This window comes from Micromys minutus, assembly GCF_963924665.1.
Source record: "Micromys minutus genome assembly, chromosome: 3".
Taxonomy (NCBI): domain Eukaryota; kingdom Metazoa; phylum Chordata; class Mammalia; order Rodentia; family Muridae; genus Micromys; species Micromys minutus.
Genome location: NC_137972.1, coordinates 84,613,883 through 84,631,042, shown reverse-complemented (window position 1 = coordinate 84,631,042; position 17,160 = coordinate 84,613,883). Strand labels below are relative to the sequence as shown.

The window sequence follows — 17,160 nt, the reverse complement described above, 5'->3', positions numbered from 1 at the left end:
ACTAAGAAATATAGTTATCACATAACTAGTCTGAATTAAATTTTACAATCTCAAAACCAGGAGGATCCAAGGTTACTTCTGTTGGCCTGTCCTTTAGTCGATAGCATACTTCCTGTGCTTTCTCAACATTTGCTAGAGGAACTATTCATGTCTGTGGAATGTCCTCTACCCAGGAAGTGGCTCATGGCGTCCCCGTGGTTAGATGGGTGCAGCTACACCAGCAATGGCTTCAACCCTAACTGAATGCTGTGATACAAACAACACATTTCCAGAACATGCAGAGCCTGGCTGATGTTAATGTAGTTGTGGTAAATTCTAATTTCCTATAGTTGCAATGTTTTACCACAGACTTGGTCACTTATACGATATTCACTCACTGGTTCTCCCTCCCCAGTGGCTGCCCTCACAATCCCTGTGCTTGGTATTTACCAGACCGAGGCAGAGCCACACAGGCCTGCTCAGTGTTACCGGACAGGCTCTAGCACTCATCATCTTTCCTATTCGAAACTTTAGCAAACAAAAAGTTTTAGACCCATGGCTCCAGGTGCATATGCAGCAGAGGATGGCACTGTCAATGGAAGAGGCCTTTGGTGCAGAGAAGGCTTATTCTCCCAGTGTAGGGGAATGCCAAGGCAAGGAGGTGGGAGTGGGTGGTTGGGAGTGGGAGCATCTTCATGGAAGAGAGGGTAAGGGAGAGGGGAAGAGGGGGATAACATTTAAAATGCAAATACAGAGAATATTCAATAAAAATGATAAAGTTTTAGGGACAGTGAAATGACATGGCAGGTATAGGCACCTACATGACAGGAAACAAACTGACTTACACAGCAGTCCTGTGACTTCCACACTTGTACTCATGCCCATACCCCATCACCTAATTGTAAAAATATAGTGAAAATATTGTGTGTTGTAATTCACACTGTAACCAATTCATTTACCCAACATCTACAATTTGACAGTGTTCTGAATTCAACTTTAAAACGTTTGTCACTTCAAAGAACCCCACATCCATTAACAGATTCATCAGCTCCCTACTCTAGAAAGCCACCCATATGCCTCCTGGCTATAGATATGCCCATTCCATGAATATAAATAAATAGAACCTTACACAGAGTATTTTTCACATAGAAATGTTTCTGCCTTAATTAGGATTTTACTGTTGTGAACAGATACCATGACCAAGGCAAGTCTTATAAGGACAGCATTTAATTGAGGCTGGCTTACAGGGTTCAGAGGTTCAGTACATTATCATCAAGGTGGGAGCATGGCAGCTTCCAGGCAGACATGGTGCAGGAGGAGCTGAGAGTTCTACATCTTCATCTGAAGGCTGCTAGTGGAAGACTCACTTCCCAGCAGCTAGGGTGAGGGTCTTAATGCCCACACCCAGTGACACACCTATTCCAACAAGGTCACACCTCCTAACAGTGCCACTCCCTGGGCAGAGCATGTACAAATCACCAGTTTCATCCATACAGCTGCTCACAGTTGCACATTCCTCTTGTGCTGCCAAATAGGGTCCTATTGTATAAATATGTAACTTATGTATCTGTTCACTGGACATTAGGGTTGTTTATACTTTTTGACAATTATGAATGAGATTATCCAAACAGAAAACCAGACTTGTATGGGTATATTTTCTATGCTTAGAACTGCTGACTTACAGAGCAACTGCCTCCTCATAGCTTTGAACATATAAGTACTGTCCATCCTTCGGAACCCGAACTTAGTGTAGTGCTACCAGAATGTTGCGTGGACACCCGGGCAAAGTTAGCTTTCCCCTAGTCCTCCCACTATTCCAGGCTGCACGGTGCTGACCACTTTGTGTTCCCTTGGTTACTCCTCTGGGATGCTTTCCCTTGTGATGTTGTGGTGTTTCAGAAAGCAGGAAGGCTGCCACACACTCTTAGAATGTAAAAAGGTGGTATTTAAGTGCTGCTCTTGACCAGTTCAGATGAGTCCACTAGAGAACTCTGAGCATAAGAACTTGGAAAAGGTCCAAGACTTTGATGTTTGACCCTGGACATGACCCAGAAGTATGATACCCTCTGACTCTTCATTCCTTCAGAGAATAGTTTCCAATGGAGAAGGGTTTTATCTGACGGGGACACTTAACCTGTGGTGTGCTTTCTACCCTGAAGAAATGTCTAGAAAATGCTATCTGGTCATCTTAACAGCTGTGTTTACTAAAAAAGACAAACCAGGATAAAACTACTTCAAGACACTGGTCCTAGAACACAAAGTAGGGTCCACAAGCAGAGGACAGGCATGCTGTTTCTCCAAATAACTATTTGGTAGTCTGATTAGAAAGAACTGGCCTTGTTCTGTATCCCAGCTTCATGCCAATGAGCTTAATTTGTGGTGCTGGTGACTGAACTCAGGATCTTGCACAGGCTTCGAAGGCCCTATACTATAATGGCACATCTCAAACCCTAAAGCAGACAACTGATTTCTTCCAGAGTCCCTTATCTTCTCAATTTATCCAAAGTAAGGACTAAGTATGTTATCTGTTGGTAACTTTAACTCTAGAAGCATCATGATACCACCGTAAGGTGTAATGTTCATGTCTGTAAAACTTGTATTTGGAAGTTAAAAAAATCAGTGAGCAATTTTATCTAAAGAACGTATTTCTAAAAGAATAAAGTGCTATACAAAGGCCTTTTTTTCCCCACCCACATAAACAGTTTTACTTTATTGGGAACAATCTCAGTCATGATCCGCAGAGGTTGGTCCTGGGCAATTTGAAGATAAGTCTTCTTTATCTGCAATTTATGTGTGAGAAATAAGAGATAAATATAAGTTTATGGTAAACTTACAAGACAGTATCTCGTATTTTTGGCCAACCATGTTTGTTACTTATCCCACAAAATAAATGGGGAAAAGATTAAAACAATCATAATAAAAGAGGAGACGAGGGCTGAGGACGTGGCTCGGTAGTTAAGAGCTCTGGCTGCTCTTCCAGAGGACCTGGGTTCAATTCCCAGCACCACATGTGGCTCACAACTGTCTAACTCTAGGACCAGGGAATCCAATGCCACCTTCTGGCCTCCATGAACACTAAACATATGTGGTGCACAGATGTACATATAGGCATAGCACCTACACACATGAAACTTTACGAGATTAAAATAGTTACAAAAAACATCTTCATTCTCAAATACTAAGTCCTTAATTAGAAGTCCGTTCAAGGTGAAACAGACAAGGAGACGATTGGCTCTGTTAAGATACCTGGCAAAGGTTAAACAAATTTCTTCTTCACAATGGAGAAAAAGAAGGGATTTGAAGTCAATATACTTGACTTTTATGAGTCAGGGACAATAGTATGCCTAGATAAAAATTCTAAAGTCTTAATACAAGCACTTATCAATGAATGGATCTTCAAAACTAAAGCATAAAAACCATTATCTTCAAGGTTTTTGTTATTGTTTTGATGGGAATGGTGGTTGAGACATTATGTAGCCCTTGCTGGACTAAAACTCACTATGTATATAGAGAAATCCATATGCCTTTCCTGAGTGCTGGAATTAAAAATGTGTGCCGCCATGCCTGGCCTTTAAGTTATTCTTTAGAATTGAAATTATTTCTTTAGTAAGAAAATGGTGAAAATTCCCTCTTGCACAGTTACTGAAATAACTTAAATGTTGGATTATAGTAAGAACCCAATTCTTTTTTAAAAATATTTATTCTTATTTTATGTGCATTGGTGTTTGCCTGCATGTATGCCTGTGTGAAGGTGTGAGGGTGTCAGATTTTAGAGTTACAGAGTTATGAAATGCCATTTGGGTGCTGGGAATTGAACTCAGGACCTCTGGAAGAACAGTCAGTGCTCTTAACCTCTGAGCCATTTATCCAGCTCCCAAATCAATTATTTCTATAGTCACTATTTCTTTGCAACCTGGTCCCACATTGCTATTTGAATGGAATAAGACACTTCTACTGTTTGTAGGAAATGTGAGTTTTATTAAAAATAAACAAGTATGCACAGGCTGCACGTATATTTTAAAGTAGAAACCATCTTCTTACCGTCATAGGCTGTCCCACACCAAATACAATACAGATGTTCTTCCCGTAAGTAGCCAGTGAGGATCTGAAGCTTTTCTAGTACCTGGGAAGAGGACACAGGCACATTAGTGGCTCACACTGACCAGGACCTTGCTTCTGGGACCTCAGTCTGGTTACTTAGGCCCGGGCTTCAACTCTTCTGAGCACTCTCAGTTACTCATGGGGCCAGAGCAGAGGTGATGTATCTGGCCATGTCTCAGCTGTCTAACCACTTGTCCACAAGAAACAACTGGTGAACATAAAATCATCTTTTGGCTATCTCTATGATAATAAGGTTTTTGTTATTGTTGGTTTGTTTTTGTTTTTGAAAAAAAAACAGGGTCTCGTTATGTATTCTTGGCCTGAACTTGCTATGTAGACCAGGCTGGCCTTGAACTCACAGAGATCCACCTGCTTCTCCCTCCCGAGTGCTGAGTCTAAAGCTAAGTGCCATTATGTCTGGGGGATTCCTAGGAGTCTTAAAGACCTCTTTTACATTGGAGGAATTCATCTCTCAGGTGAGCAGGACTGCCTCCTACAGTTACATGCATTAGAGGTCTCACAGTTAAGCAGGAATGTGTGCTCAAAGCTATGAATGTTGTTCAGGTAAATTCCACACTAGTAACTATAGCAGTTACTTCTTGAATAGCTACATTTAAAAATTGACTGTGCATGTGTGCTTGTGTATGGGCATGTGCTTGCGAGTGTGTGTCAGAGGAAAGTTTGGGAGAGCGGGTTCCACGAGAATCCCAGGGCTGAACTCTTGCTGTCATGCTTGGCAGCAGGCACCGTCACTTGCTGAGCCATCTTCACAGCTCCTTCTGATTTTATTTTCTCCATTTTGTGAATAAGTGAGGTGCACAGTGGCACCACTTTCAGAAGTTTAACCGGAAACAAAGTCAACTGTAATCATTTGCACTTGCAGCGAATCTGTCACCTAAACTGAAGTCAGGGTGTCAGGACCCACGCCAAGCAGCATGTGGTACGCTGCCCACAGCAAAGCATTACCCAGCTTCAAGTGTGAACAGTGCGAAGACCACACGTCTGCTGTGGCAAACAAGCAGTGCCCACACATACACTCAGATCTTCACTTGGACACTCATCTTCATCCTGCTCTTCCTTTTCTTCTTCCTCTTCCTCAGTCTCCTCTTCAGGCCTCATCCAGTACCATGCCTCCCTGGGAACCTGAATATTCTGAAAATACAGAATTATTTTTATAAAACACAGCTAAGTATACTTGTGGTGTCATAAGTGTGCTTGTGTTAACATGAATTTGTTCTTCCAAGTAATATTTACGGAGTGCGATTTCTCAGTAGAGCGCTGGACTACAGTGAGGACTGAAAGGACAATTAGGAGTTTGTTTCCTAGTTCCCACTGCAGTCCAGCAGGAGAGATGGACGCTGGGTATGAAGCTGTAGACGAGACCAGGTCAGGAAGTGTCAGGAACACATGTGAGAAGATGGGATAGTAAAGAGGAACATTTCTCTCAGATGCTTACACACCATGGAAGTCACAGCAGTATTTGAGAGTAAGTGAAGTCATTTTACTTTGATGGTACTCATTGTGTTTTGTGAAAAGCAGAGATTTCTTTTAGAACTATTCCCGTGTGAAATAAAAACATTCCACCTTGAGTTTTCCAAAGACACACAAAAGTGCGAGGTACGGACTATCTGGTTAATTAAACATTATGGGGAACAGAAACCCTACACACTCCAGTCCTGAGTAATGATACTTTGAGTAAGAGAAAAGCTATTTAACCCTTGCTAGACAACTCAGGAAGAGGGCTCCTGGACTAAGCCAGTCATCAGTGGGCCAGTCACCACTGTAGGAGGTGCACATCAAACCACAGCTCCTGGGAAGAGAAGGTATAAACAAGGCATGGCAGGTTTTTGATTTTCCTTAATAAAAGAGTGAAACCATTCCAGGTAGCAACACTGCGGAACTAGAAGTCGCGATGTCCGCCTACCTTCTGGGAGTCCAGCTGCTGGCAAGCTCGCTGGCTTCTTCTCAGGTCTCCTTCCAGCCTCATTTCATCCTGCTTACTTTTCAGTCGCATCCTGATGGAAGGAAGAACTGTGAGCTCTGCGTTTGCTACACTGAGGAACACACCACAGTTCAGGGGACTGGGGGCAAAACAAGCTCAAAGCGACAGCCTTACCGAAACTGCTCAGCGGCCGTTGCTTCATTTTGGTTTTTCATGTGAATTTTTCTCCTGTAGTTTTCTAGCCTCTCCTCTGCTTTTCGTTTTAATAGTGATTCATGACCTATGCCACTTTTTCCTGGTCATAGACAAGAATATGATGAGGAACTTAGGAAATTACTGATTTTTTTAAAGCTTCAAAACAGTTAAGAAATTCAATGCAGTTCTCGCTTAAATATAATTATCCAAACTTAATTTACTAAAATGGCAACAGAAAACTCTAGGGCTTAATGTTTGCTTGCTCTTGAGGCCAAAATGCATGGTTTGACTTTGACAAGGATCAGTCTTATTCAACACAGTAATGCTACACATATTTTTAAAAATTAGGAAAATATCAGTTATTTCATTTTCTTTTTTTTAAAGATTTACTTATTTTATGTATATGAGTATACAGTAGTTCTCTAGACACACCAAAATTAAGCATCTGATCCCATTACAGATGGTTGTGAGCCACCATGTGGCTGCTGGGATTTGAACTCAGGACCTCTGGATGAACAGTCAGGGCTCTAAACTGCTGAGACATCTCTCTAGCCCCTACCATTTTCTTAAATGTATGCTTTTTTTTTCCTCTTGAATTAATCCAAGGAATTAGGCACAAAAACTGTCACAGATAAATCCGCTTTAGGACATTTTTAGTACATTACAAAAAATAAGAAGGCACTGCTTCCCACAGGTTAACTCTTTCCCCCAGTTTTTCTGGCTCCGGGAGCAGAGGCAGGATCATGGACTGGGCTGGCAGGCACCTCACCAATGGGCTTCATCTTTCGCCCTTAACTCTTTGGCAAGGTCTGACTATGTAGCCAGGCTAGCTTCTCCATCACTGCCATCCCACATCTGCTCTTAAATCCTGAGACTACAGATGTGGAATTACAAAAGATTAGTTCCAGCTCCCACATACTGTTTGATTTAAATTTTATATTGCAGTACTTCTATTCCATCAAAACTTACTTTAAATTTTTTTCCTACAAAAATAACTTTAAGAAGATTTAGAAGTTTGACTATTTCACAGGCTTCTGATAATAGCAACCGTAAGGGCAACCATCATATAGCATGTTAAGCAAAACAATCTAAGTTATGGTTATAATATACTAAAAATGACTTGATTATGTACCTGTTTTGACATTGAGAGGAATTGGTTCAACAATACCATCTCCTAAAAAGGGAGGAAGAATAAGAAATATTTTATTTTCCACAAAGTTCAGGTCAGTCAGTAGAGTACAACATTACAATGCTCTCTGAATCTCCCTCCCAGTCTCATAAAACTCCAAACTGAATTCTGGGAACTAATACTCTCTGTCAGTTATTAACAAATACTCTTTGTCAGCTGTTAACAAATACACCTCTTACCTTTAAATACCTCCTTCTTAGTAAGACCACTTAGCCTCTTCTGCCTGCCTATCCATCTGTCTGTCTTTCTGTCTTCACATTAGGGTCTCATTATGTAGCTCTCACTCCTGGAACTCACTAGGTAGCCCAGGCTGGCCTTGAACTCACACAGACCCACCTGCCTCTGCCTCCCCAGTGAAAGTATGCCATTTTAAGAAGTGACGTCACAGACACAATAAATAGTCTTAGTGGGTAGAAACCTCAAAAACAGTCTTCCTTTATGAAAAAAATAAAATAAAAGCAACTAGCTATTGCACTTCTCTACCCATCACCTGCCACCGTTCTCCACAGCCCCGTCAGCCGCCTGCCAGTTCCCTCAAGCGTGTGGTAGGAGGCTAAACAGTTCATGTTGGCATGGGAGGCATCTTAAATGGAGGTGAGAAGACATTTCTGAAAGGGCTGTTAGCACCAAAACTCCTAAATACTGTCAACTTAGGTCACCGTCAATACCAAGCCACAAGTGACTCACCACTCTTGCCCAGAGCCTGCCCACTCTTGTATCCCATCTTTTGGAGCAAAGCGAAGCCTTTGTTTTCACAGCCGAGTGCATTCTTCAAGCCGATGTCACGTCTTTCCCGCTCTTCCTCTTTTACACTCTTCTGCCTATTTCTCAGATTAGCTTGCTGTTGCTTTTCTTCTTTTCGACGGGCTTCTCTGATCTGCCTCAGCATCGGCACGCCCGGTCTGACATCTTCTCTGAAAGACATCGGCAATGGTGCATAGGAGTGCGGAAAGTTTGCTCCTCGTTCGAGCAGAGCAGTGAAGGCTACTTGCAGACTGTGGGAGACGGAAGGCAGCATAGAGGCTGAGAATGTCAGGTTTACTTTACAGTAATTTTTTCCAAGCGGTAAATACCAGTAAGCAGTAAAGCTGACTAAAGGCTGGACAGGAGAATAAGACTGAAAGGGAGAAAGAGGCAAACCAGGATAAAGACAGGAGAAGTAACAAGGTGACACTGAGAGAAACGAGCAAATGCCTCTTATCTGTGTATGGACACAGGGTGTTTTCCATGAAGCGGGAAGACTGACTGCTTGCAGACAGGGTTTCTCTATGAAGCCTTGGCTGTCCTCAAACCCTCTCTGTAAAACTGGCTGACTCCTCCAAACTATTCCACAAAATAGAAACAGAGGCAATACTACCCAACACATTTTTCAAAGCCACAGTTACGCTCATTCCTAAACCACACAAAGATTCTACAAAGAAAGAGAACTTTAGACCAATTTCCCTCATGAACACTGATGAAAAAATACTCAATAAAATTTCATGCAAACTGAATCGAAGAACATATCAAAATGATCATTCACCATGATCAGGAAGGCTTTATCCCAGGGATGCAGCGATGATTCAATATATGAAAATCCATCAATGTCATCCACTACTTAAACAAACTCAAAGAAAAAAAGTCACATGATTATCTCTCTAGATGCTGAGGAAGCATTTGACAAAATTCAACACCCCTTCAAGTTAAAAGTCTTGGAAAGGTCAGGTATTCAAGGCACATACTTAAACATAGTAAAAGCAATATACAGCAAACCAGTAGCCAGCATCAAAGTAAATGGTGAGAAACATGAAGCAATCCCACTAAAATAAGGGACTAGACAAGGCTGTCCACTCTCTCCCTACCTATTCAATATAGTACTTGAAGTACTAGCCAGAGCAGTAAGACAACAAAAAGAAGTCAAAGGGATACATATTGAAAAGGAAGAAGTCAAAATATCACTATTTGCAGATGGTATGATAGTATACTTAAGTGACTCCAAAAATTCTATCAGAGAACTTTTACAGCTGATAAACACCTTCAGCAAAGTGGATGGATATAAAATTAAGTCAAGCACACCAGTAGCCTTCCTCTACTCAAAGGACAAACAGGTTGAGAAATAAATTAGAGAATCAATACCCTTCACAATAGCCACAAAGAATATAAAATACCTTGGTGTGACCCTAACCAAGCAAGTGAAGGATTTGTAGGACAAGAACTACAAATCTCTGAAGAAGGAAACTGAAGAAGATCTCAGAAGATGGAAAGATCTCCCATGCTCATGGATGGGAAGAATCAACATTGTAAAAATGGCCATCTTGCCTAAGGCAATCTACAAATTCAATGCAATTCCCATCAAAATTCCAACTCAATTCTTTATAGAGTTAGAAAAAGCAATTTGCAAATTCATTTGGAATAATAACCCAGGATAGCAAAAACCATTCTCAACAATAAAAATACTTCTGGTGGAATCAGAAGTAACCTTAAGCTGTATTACAGATCAATTGTGATAAAAACTGCCTAGTACTGGTAGAGACAGGCAGGTAGACCAACAGAATAGAATCAAAGACACAGAAATGAACCCACACACATATGGTCACTTGATTTTTGACAAAGGAGCTAAAACCATTCAATGGAAAAAGGACAGCCTCTTCCACAAATGGTGCTGCACTCAGCATGCAGAAGAATGAAAATAGACCCTTTTCTTATCTCCTTGTACAAAGCTCAAGTGTAAGTGGATCAAAGACTTCCACATAAAACCAGGTACACTGAAACTAACTGAACAGGAAGTGGAGAAGAGCTTAGAACACATAGGCACAGGGGAAATTTTCCTGAACAAAACATCAGTGGCTTATGCTGTAAGATCAAGAATCGACAAATGAGACCTCATGAAATTGCAAAGCTTCTGTAAGGCAAAGGACACTGTCTAAAGGACAAAATGGCAATCAGCAGATTGGGAAAAGATCTTTACCAATCCTACATCTGATAGAGGGCTGGTATCCAATATATACAAAGAACTCAAGAAGTGAAACTCCAAAGAATCAAAGAATCCTATGAAAAAAATGGGGTACAGAACTACATAGACTTTTCAACGAAGGAATATCAAATGGCTGAGAAGCACCTAAAGAAATGCTCAACATTCTAGTCATCAGGGAAATGCAAACCAAAACCTAAGATTCCACCTCACACCAGTCAGAAAGGCTAAGATAACAAACTTAGGTGACAGGAGATGCTGGTGAGGATGTGGAGAAAGAGGAACATTCCCCCACTGTTTGTGGGATTGTAAACTGGTACAACCATTCTGAAATCAGTCTGGTGGTTCCTCAGAAAACTGGACATATACCTGAGGACCCAGCTATATCATTCCTGGGCATATACCCCAAAGTAGCTCCAATATCTAACAAGGACACATGTTATATCTAACTCAACAATGTTCATTGCAGCCTTATTTATAATAGCCAGAATCTGGAAAGAACCCAGATGCCCTTCAACAGAGGAATGGATACAGAAATTGTGGTACATATTCACAATGGAGCACTATTCAGCTATTAAAGACAATGAATTCACGAAATTCCTAGGCAAATGGATGGAACTTGAAGCTATCATCCTGAGTGAGGTAACCCAGTCACAAAAAAACCACTCACTTATAAGCAGATACTACTCCCCCCCCCAAAAAAAAGCCCAGAATACCCAAGAAACCACACACAGAACTTATGAAGCTCAAAAAGAAGGAAGACCAGAATGTGGATGCCTCAGTCCTTCTTAGAAGGGAGAACAAAACAGGGGAGGAAATACAAGGTCAAATAGAGGAGCAGGGATTGAAGAAAAGATCTTCAGAGACCACCTCACCTGGAGATCCACCCCATATGCAGCAACAAAACTCAAGCAGTAGTGACGCCAAGAAGTGTTACTGGCAGGAACCAGACACGGATGTCTCCTCAGAGGCTCTCCCAGAAGTCATATAGATACAGATGGGGATGCTTGCAGCTGAACATCAGATTGAACACGGGGACCCCAATGAAAGAGCTAGAGAAAGGACTGGAAGAGCTGAAAGGTCTGCACTCTCATGGGAAGAACAACATCATCAACAGCCAAGGCACTGAGGTGGAGAGGGTGATTGGGAGAGGGAGCACCTCCATGGAAGCAAGTTGGGGGAGGAGGGAGGGGAGTGGGGAGGAGGGTGTAACATTTGAAATGTAAATAACAGAGAATATCCAATAAAACTGAAAAAACAAACAAAAAACAAAAAAAAAAAAAAAAAAAAAAAAAAAAAAGAACTCAAACTCAATCGAATGATCCACCAGCCTCTGCCTCCCAAGTGCTGGGATTAAAGGAGTGAGCCCCGTGCCTGGCGGTAAGGTGGATTTTACTGTCATATTTAAAAAGACAATCTTCTGCAATAGCAAGATGGCTTACCAGGTAAACAGGTTTGCCATGTTTTAGTTTGGTTCTTAGAATCCTCAGTGGAGGGAGGGAAATGGCTCCCAAAAGTTGTTTTCTGATCTCCACATGGGTGCAGTACCCTCCCCTCAACGATAAATAAAATTTAAAAATTGAAATATAAGAAACATCCTGAGCATGGTGCTAGCCCAGTTGTCAGAGCACTTGCCCATCACAAATGAAAGCCTGAGTACAATCCGCAAACTGCAAGAACCAGACACTGCTACACACACCTGTAACCTCAGCTCAGCCCTTCGGAGGTGGCGGCAGGAGAAAGAGCTGCACAGTGAGTTGGAGGACTTCCTAAGCTACACGAGACCCCGCCTTAAAACACATGACCACCACCACTACATTCACAATGTCCCTTTTTCCGTCTGTGTGTCTTTTGGGTAGCTGGATATCATCATATTAAGTGTACACATTGACTTACTGAACATTAATGAAGGAATCTGACATATAGTCCTCTTCTTCTGCCATGTTCTCCTGCCCCACCTGCAAATCCAGTAGGACAAAGTAAGAGTTGTCTTTACTGTTATCATTTTAGTTTACCAAGATGGAAGTCAACCATGGAGAGAGGCAATGCTCCACCATGCTCTCCTGAGTACAAAGATAGAGAATCTTAGCACCCTATGTCCTAGCAACAGAGAGGGCACCAACCCAACAAAGGCTAACTGGGAATGGTATGGGCTTTGGGAACCTCAAAGCCCCTGCAGTGATACACTTCCTCCAACAATTCTTTCCAAAAGAGTCCTCCAATTGGGAACTGGGTATACAAAAATATGAGCCAAATGAAAGCCATTCTAATTCAAGCCACCAAAGACAAGCTTCTTGTTTTACTTTTTTTTCCCCTCTCCCTGAGACAAGACCACCCACTATCTCAGGCTGGCCTGGAGCTCACTATGTAGTCCGCCCTAGCCTTGAACTTGTGGTTCTCCAGTTAGGAGACAAACTCTCGTATAATCATGCAATATTCTCCAAGATGGCCACTCCTAGTAAATTTTGTCGAGCAATTCATGTCACCAATAGGACTTTGTATATTAGAGTGACTTTTTTGCTTTTGGTTTTCTGGAGTCAGGGTTTCTTTACATAGTCCTGGCTGTCCTAGAACTCACTCTGTAGATCAGGTGACCTTGAACTCATAGAGATCCACCTGTCTCTGTCTCTGGAGTGTTGAGATTGTCCCACCACAGCCTGGCTTATGGTGACTTTTTGGTCACACTACGTATAACACTCTGAATTAACTGAATGAAGTCAGCAGTCATATACGAGAACACTCAAGAAGCTCTACAGAGATGTCCATGTGGAAAAAATGAGTGAACCAACGAAGAGCTCCTCTTGGAAAATTAGCCAAGCCTGAGATGAATAAGATTGACCTGCACTATTCTTACTCATAACAGTTAGTTCTCACCTAGCTCACAAACAGCCCAGTAGATATGAATAATTAGGCCCACTTTCCAGTTGGGAAAATTGAGGCTCAATCTGGCTAAATAATTTGTTCACAACCATGAAGAATACAGATCTTGGTGATCTTGCTCCTGAGACAGAATGAGATGGGTATCAAATCCAGAGCCTTATACAAGCAAGGAATATGCTCTGTAACCAAGCTAAATCTCTATTTCAAACTGGACTGTTTTTAAGGGAAGCACTTGACTCTACAGACACAGTGGCCCTCTGGTGTAATTTCAGCACCCAGCAGTTTGAGGGCAGTATGACCTACATACACAGTGAGACCCCGTCTAATAATACCAAATGTATTATTGTTTACAGCTTATTTTTAAGGCTCTGCCTTTTATAGTTATTCCATCTTTTACTTATAATTTTCATAGAAGAATCACACTGAAACTTCACAGCTGGACACTGCCGTTTCATTAAGTGATACGGTTTGAAGTTGTTAATTACTATTGGTTAGGAAGTTATGTTAGGAAGTGGAATAAGGGGCTGGAGAGATGGCTCAGAGGTTAAGAGCATTGTCTGCTCTTCCAGAGGTCCTGAGTTCAAGTCTCAGCAACCACATGGTGGCTCATAACCACCTATGATGAGATCTGATGCCCTCTTCTGGCCTGAAGGCATACATGCAGGGGGAACACAGTATACATAATAAATTAATTTTTTAAAAGTGGAATAAGGAATTGGGTCCTAGAATGTGAAGGTACTCCTCATCAGCGTTATCTACTTCCTTCAAATACAAGCATAAACTCCAAAAGTCGATAGATAACCCAGGCAGAGATGCTGGTAAGAGTCACAAAAGTGAAGTGGCCAGGATTCTGGTGTGTGTCAAAGAACCGGAATAAGATTATGTGAAGCTTTTTGCCTGTTCCGAAATAATGGAGTAACCATTTTCTCAACAGGAACATTATAGGTGCTGGCTTATTTCAGTACTGGGCACCGAGTTTGAAGCAAGGGCTACGGAATACACAGAAATGGGCGAACCCTCCCAAGGGTGCCTCCGGCACCGCAGGCTCTACCCTCCCGCGCTCTTCCCTCCTGTACCCACCCACCAAAATGACCACTCACGGATGGGACGTAGCTGCCGTTGTGATGGGCAGTCACAGCCAACTTGCACCGACCTCAGTCATTCTCTAGGGCGTCCGCACACCCAAAACCCGGAGCTTGACTGCCCCGACCCAGTTTCGCTGGGCGCGCGCTGCGCATGCGCCGTGCAACGGGAGCTAGGCTCACAGACATCCCACTAGTCCGGGACAGCAGATTCGCTTGGCAGCTAAGGGTGGGCGGGGTTAAGAGATAGTCGCGGGGAAGTGCGGGTGCGCATGATCAGCGTCCCGCGCAGGCGTCGTCCCCCGGCTTCCTGGGGGCAGGAGTTTGGGAGGCGGGGCATCCGGGTCCCTCGGCAGTGCGGAGCTCAGCTGGTCGGCCCAGGCTGAAGTAGGAGGTGAGGCGGCCCCGCGCGCTGTCAGAGCTTGCAGGCTGACAGGATCGCGCCGCGCGATCCCTGTGTGCCCGGACGTTTTCAGAGGGCTGAGGAGGGTATTCGAGTTTTGAGGCCGGGGAGCCTCAGCCTCGGGGTTGACAGCTTGAGGACTCTATACGTGAGGCTGACATCCCAGATCGGCCATGGAACCCCGGCTTGCGTAACCCACAGACCCCCAGTTGTCGGGTCCTCGGAGCGGCCCGGTGCACCCAAACCCGGAGCACTGCATTCCCGGGGCGAAGGGTTGTCCAGGGCGCCCCAGCCTCGGAGTCCCTGTCGGGCCCGCCCCTGCGGGTCGGAACCCTGGGGTCATCTTTCTGGGCCCCGGTGGCAAGGAGGGGGTAAAGGTGTCTGTAACACTCAGCAGGGGATGGAGGCGGCTCGCCCAGACGCGTAGGCTTGCTGCTTCGGGTCCTCATGGTCAAATGAGTTAATATCCAATGTTCTGATAGGCAGACAACTGCCCCAGAATAATGCCTTTTCGCAGTATTTACATTTCCTTTCCTTTCATTCTTACCGCCAAACAGTTTAATTTTGTTTATATTGTCTTCTCAGAGTTAGTTCTCTAATGAGAAGTGAAGCCACGCTTTCTTCCCCCTATCTTAGTGGTTGCATTTATGAAATTTGACATTTAATACTAAGAAATCCGTACATGTAAGGGCTGGAGAGATGGCTCAGTGATTAAGAGTATTTGTTGCTTTTGACAAGGACCTGGGCTCGGTTTCCAGCGCCCACGCACAACCATCTGTAACTCCAGCTTCAGGGGAATCTAACACCCTGTTTCGACCTCTGTGGGCACCAGGCACACATGTGATGCATATACATACATGTGGGCAAAACACTCCTACACATAAATGAAAAATTCCTTACGTGTATATTTTACTCTTTAAAAAAAACTAATCTGTTCATTTAAGGTGTGAACTAAGAACAATAATGGAACTAGCTCACAGTTTACTGCTAAATGAAGAAGCGTTGGCTCAGATCACGGAAGCAAAGAGACCAGTGTTTATCTTTGAATGGTTAAGATTTCTTGATAAAGTCCTAGTTGCTGCCAACAAGGTAAGTATTGCCCACCCACCCACCATGAGATTATTGTAAGAAAAATGGAAAACATTGTGTTTTGAAGAAAATGTTATGAGTCATCCACCTCAGGAATTGGAGGATGGTATTCTATGGGGATTTGTAGTTTATCCTTCTCTTAGCCTATACCCTGCTTCACATCTCTGTCTAGACAGTGCAATGTGACTGGATTAAAACATCACTGTAGCCGGTGTCCCTTAGAGTTGTCAGTGCCCAGAAAGGTCTATGATAAGAGGTTTTTACTTTGTCTTCTACTTCCTACACAGCCTCTTTGATTCATGCTTGTTTTGTGCATGTTTTATTTATTTTGTTAGCATTTGATGCTTTCGTCAAGTGAGGACATGTGAGAGTGAATCCTAAAAAGGTTTTCTGAAAAAGGTGAATTTTACAAACCGAACACCACAATAGGCTAGTCCTGACCTTCCTCTCGTAGTGTGCTTTTCTAGACTAATTGTCCCCTAGAAGATGCCTTTCTACCCTGTTGTCCGAAGGGAATGTGGTTGATTGTCTGGGATTGAGGAATCGGGATAGGGAGTCTAAAGGCTTCAGCATTCGTTATGTAAATATTTACTTAATTTCCTAGTTTAACACAGGACCTCAGGATGCGCTTCATCCCTTCTCTCCAAAGATATCTCGTCTCACCCTTTTTCAGAAAGCAAGCCTCTAGCTCTCTTCTAGAATGGATGCATGGAGGGTAGACGTGTGGTTGGTTTGTTGGCTTTAATTTTACTTTGGCATCTTATTAGTTATTCCTGACTGGCCTGGGATTCACTGTGCGCCCCAGACTGGCTTCAAACACTCAGCCGTCTTCCAGCATCAGCTGTCTGAGAGCTGAAGTGCTGGGGTTGGTGGGTGTACTCCATTACAGCCCCTTGGATGGCAAACTCGTAATTTCTTTTATTTCTAGATGCAGATTTATTCTCGCCTGGAAGACTGAGAATCAATTTTAGGTTTCCTGTTGGGAGTTCATGACTTTCAGGTTTTGTCCAGGTTCTTTTCCTGGTGTCACGGCTGCTGTAGACTTCTGCTAAATGTTGTTGCTGTCTGTTAAAATCATGTTAATTGCTAGAAAGACAGTAATAGAAACACATGGATACCCAAGTAACCTTTAACTAGATTTTTTTTTTTTTTTTTTTTTTTTGGTCTCTTAAATCTTCTGTAACTGGGCATTTGTGGTTTCCCTTACAATGAAAGGTCTTTTTTTTTTTTTTTTTTTTTTTTTTTTTTTCAAGCTAGCACATAACTCAAACTGCCCACAACAATGATCAGGATGTGTTTTATTTGATTCTCTTCTGTCTTTTACGTAGCGTATCTTCTGCTTTAAATACT

At 42.8% G+C, this 17,160-nt stretch overlaps 2 protein-coding genes across 6 annotated transcripts in view; one reads left to right on the top strand and one right to left on the bottom strand.

Annotated features, from left to right (window-relative positions):
• Positions 1-1,205: 1,205 nt before the first annotated feature.
• GPATCH11 (G-patch domain containing 11) lies at positions 1,206-14,473 on the bottom strand. Of its 4 annotated transcripts, none has more exons than XM_080914574.1 (9): positions 14,337-14,473; positions 12,253-12,314; positions 8,094-8,401; positions 7,350-7,391; positions 6,197-6,317; positions 6,005-6,095; positions 5,116-5,232; positions 4,021-4,102; positions 1,206-2,759 (listed from the first exon to the last, which is right to left on the bottom strand). In XM_080914574.1, the coding sequence occupies exons 2-9, from the start codon at positions 12,297-12,299 to the stop codon at positions 2,704-2,706; spliced, it is 864 nt and encodes a 287-aa protein (XP_080770700.1). In that variant the 5' UTR covers positions 12,300-12,314; positions 14,337-14,473; the 3' UTR covers positions 1,206-2,703. The 4 variants fall into 4 exon arrangements, with proteins under 4 accessions (XP_080770700.1, XP_080770701.1, XP_080770702.1 ...); XM_080914575.1 differs by having other exon boundaries at positions 8,094-8,320; XM_080914576.1 differs by lacking the exon at positions 12,253-12,314 and having other exon boundaries at positions 8,094-8,320.
• Positions 14,474-14,650: 177 nt separating this feature from the next.
• Positions 14,651-17,160, top strand: part of HEATR5B (HEAT repeat containing 5B) — a 68,027-nt gene continuing 65,517 nt past the window's right edge. For both annotated transcript variants that reach the window (XM_080913991.1, XM_080913990.1), the window contains exons 1-2: positions 14,651-14,712; positions 15,666-15,810. In XM_080913991.1, the coding sequence (XP_080770117.1) occupies positions 15,685-15,810 (126 nt within the window). In that variant the 5' untranslated portion in view covers positions 14,651-14,712; positions 15,666-15,684. The remainder of the gene's footprint in view (positions 14,713-15,665; positions 15,811-17,160) is intronic.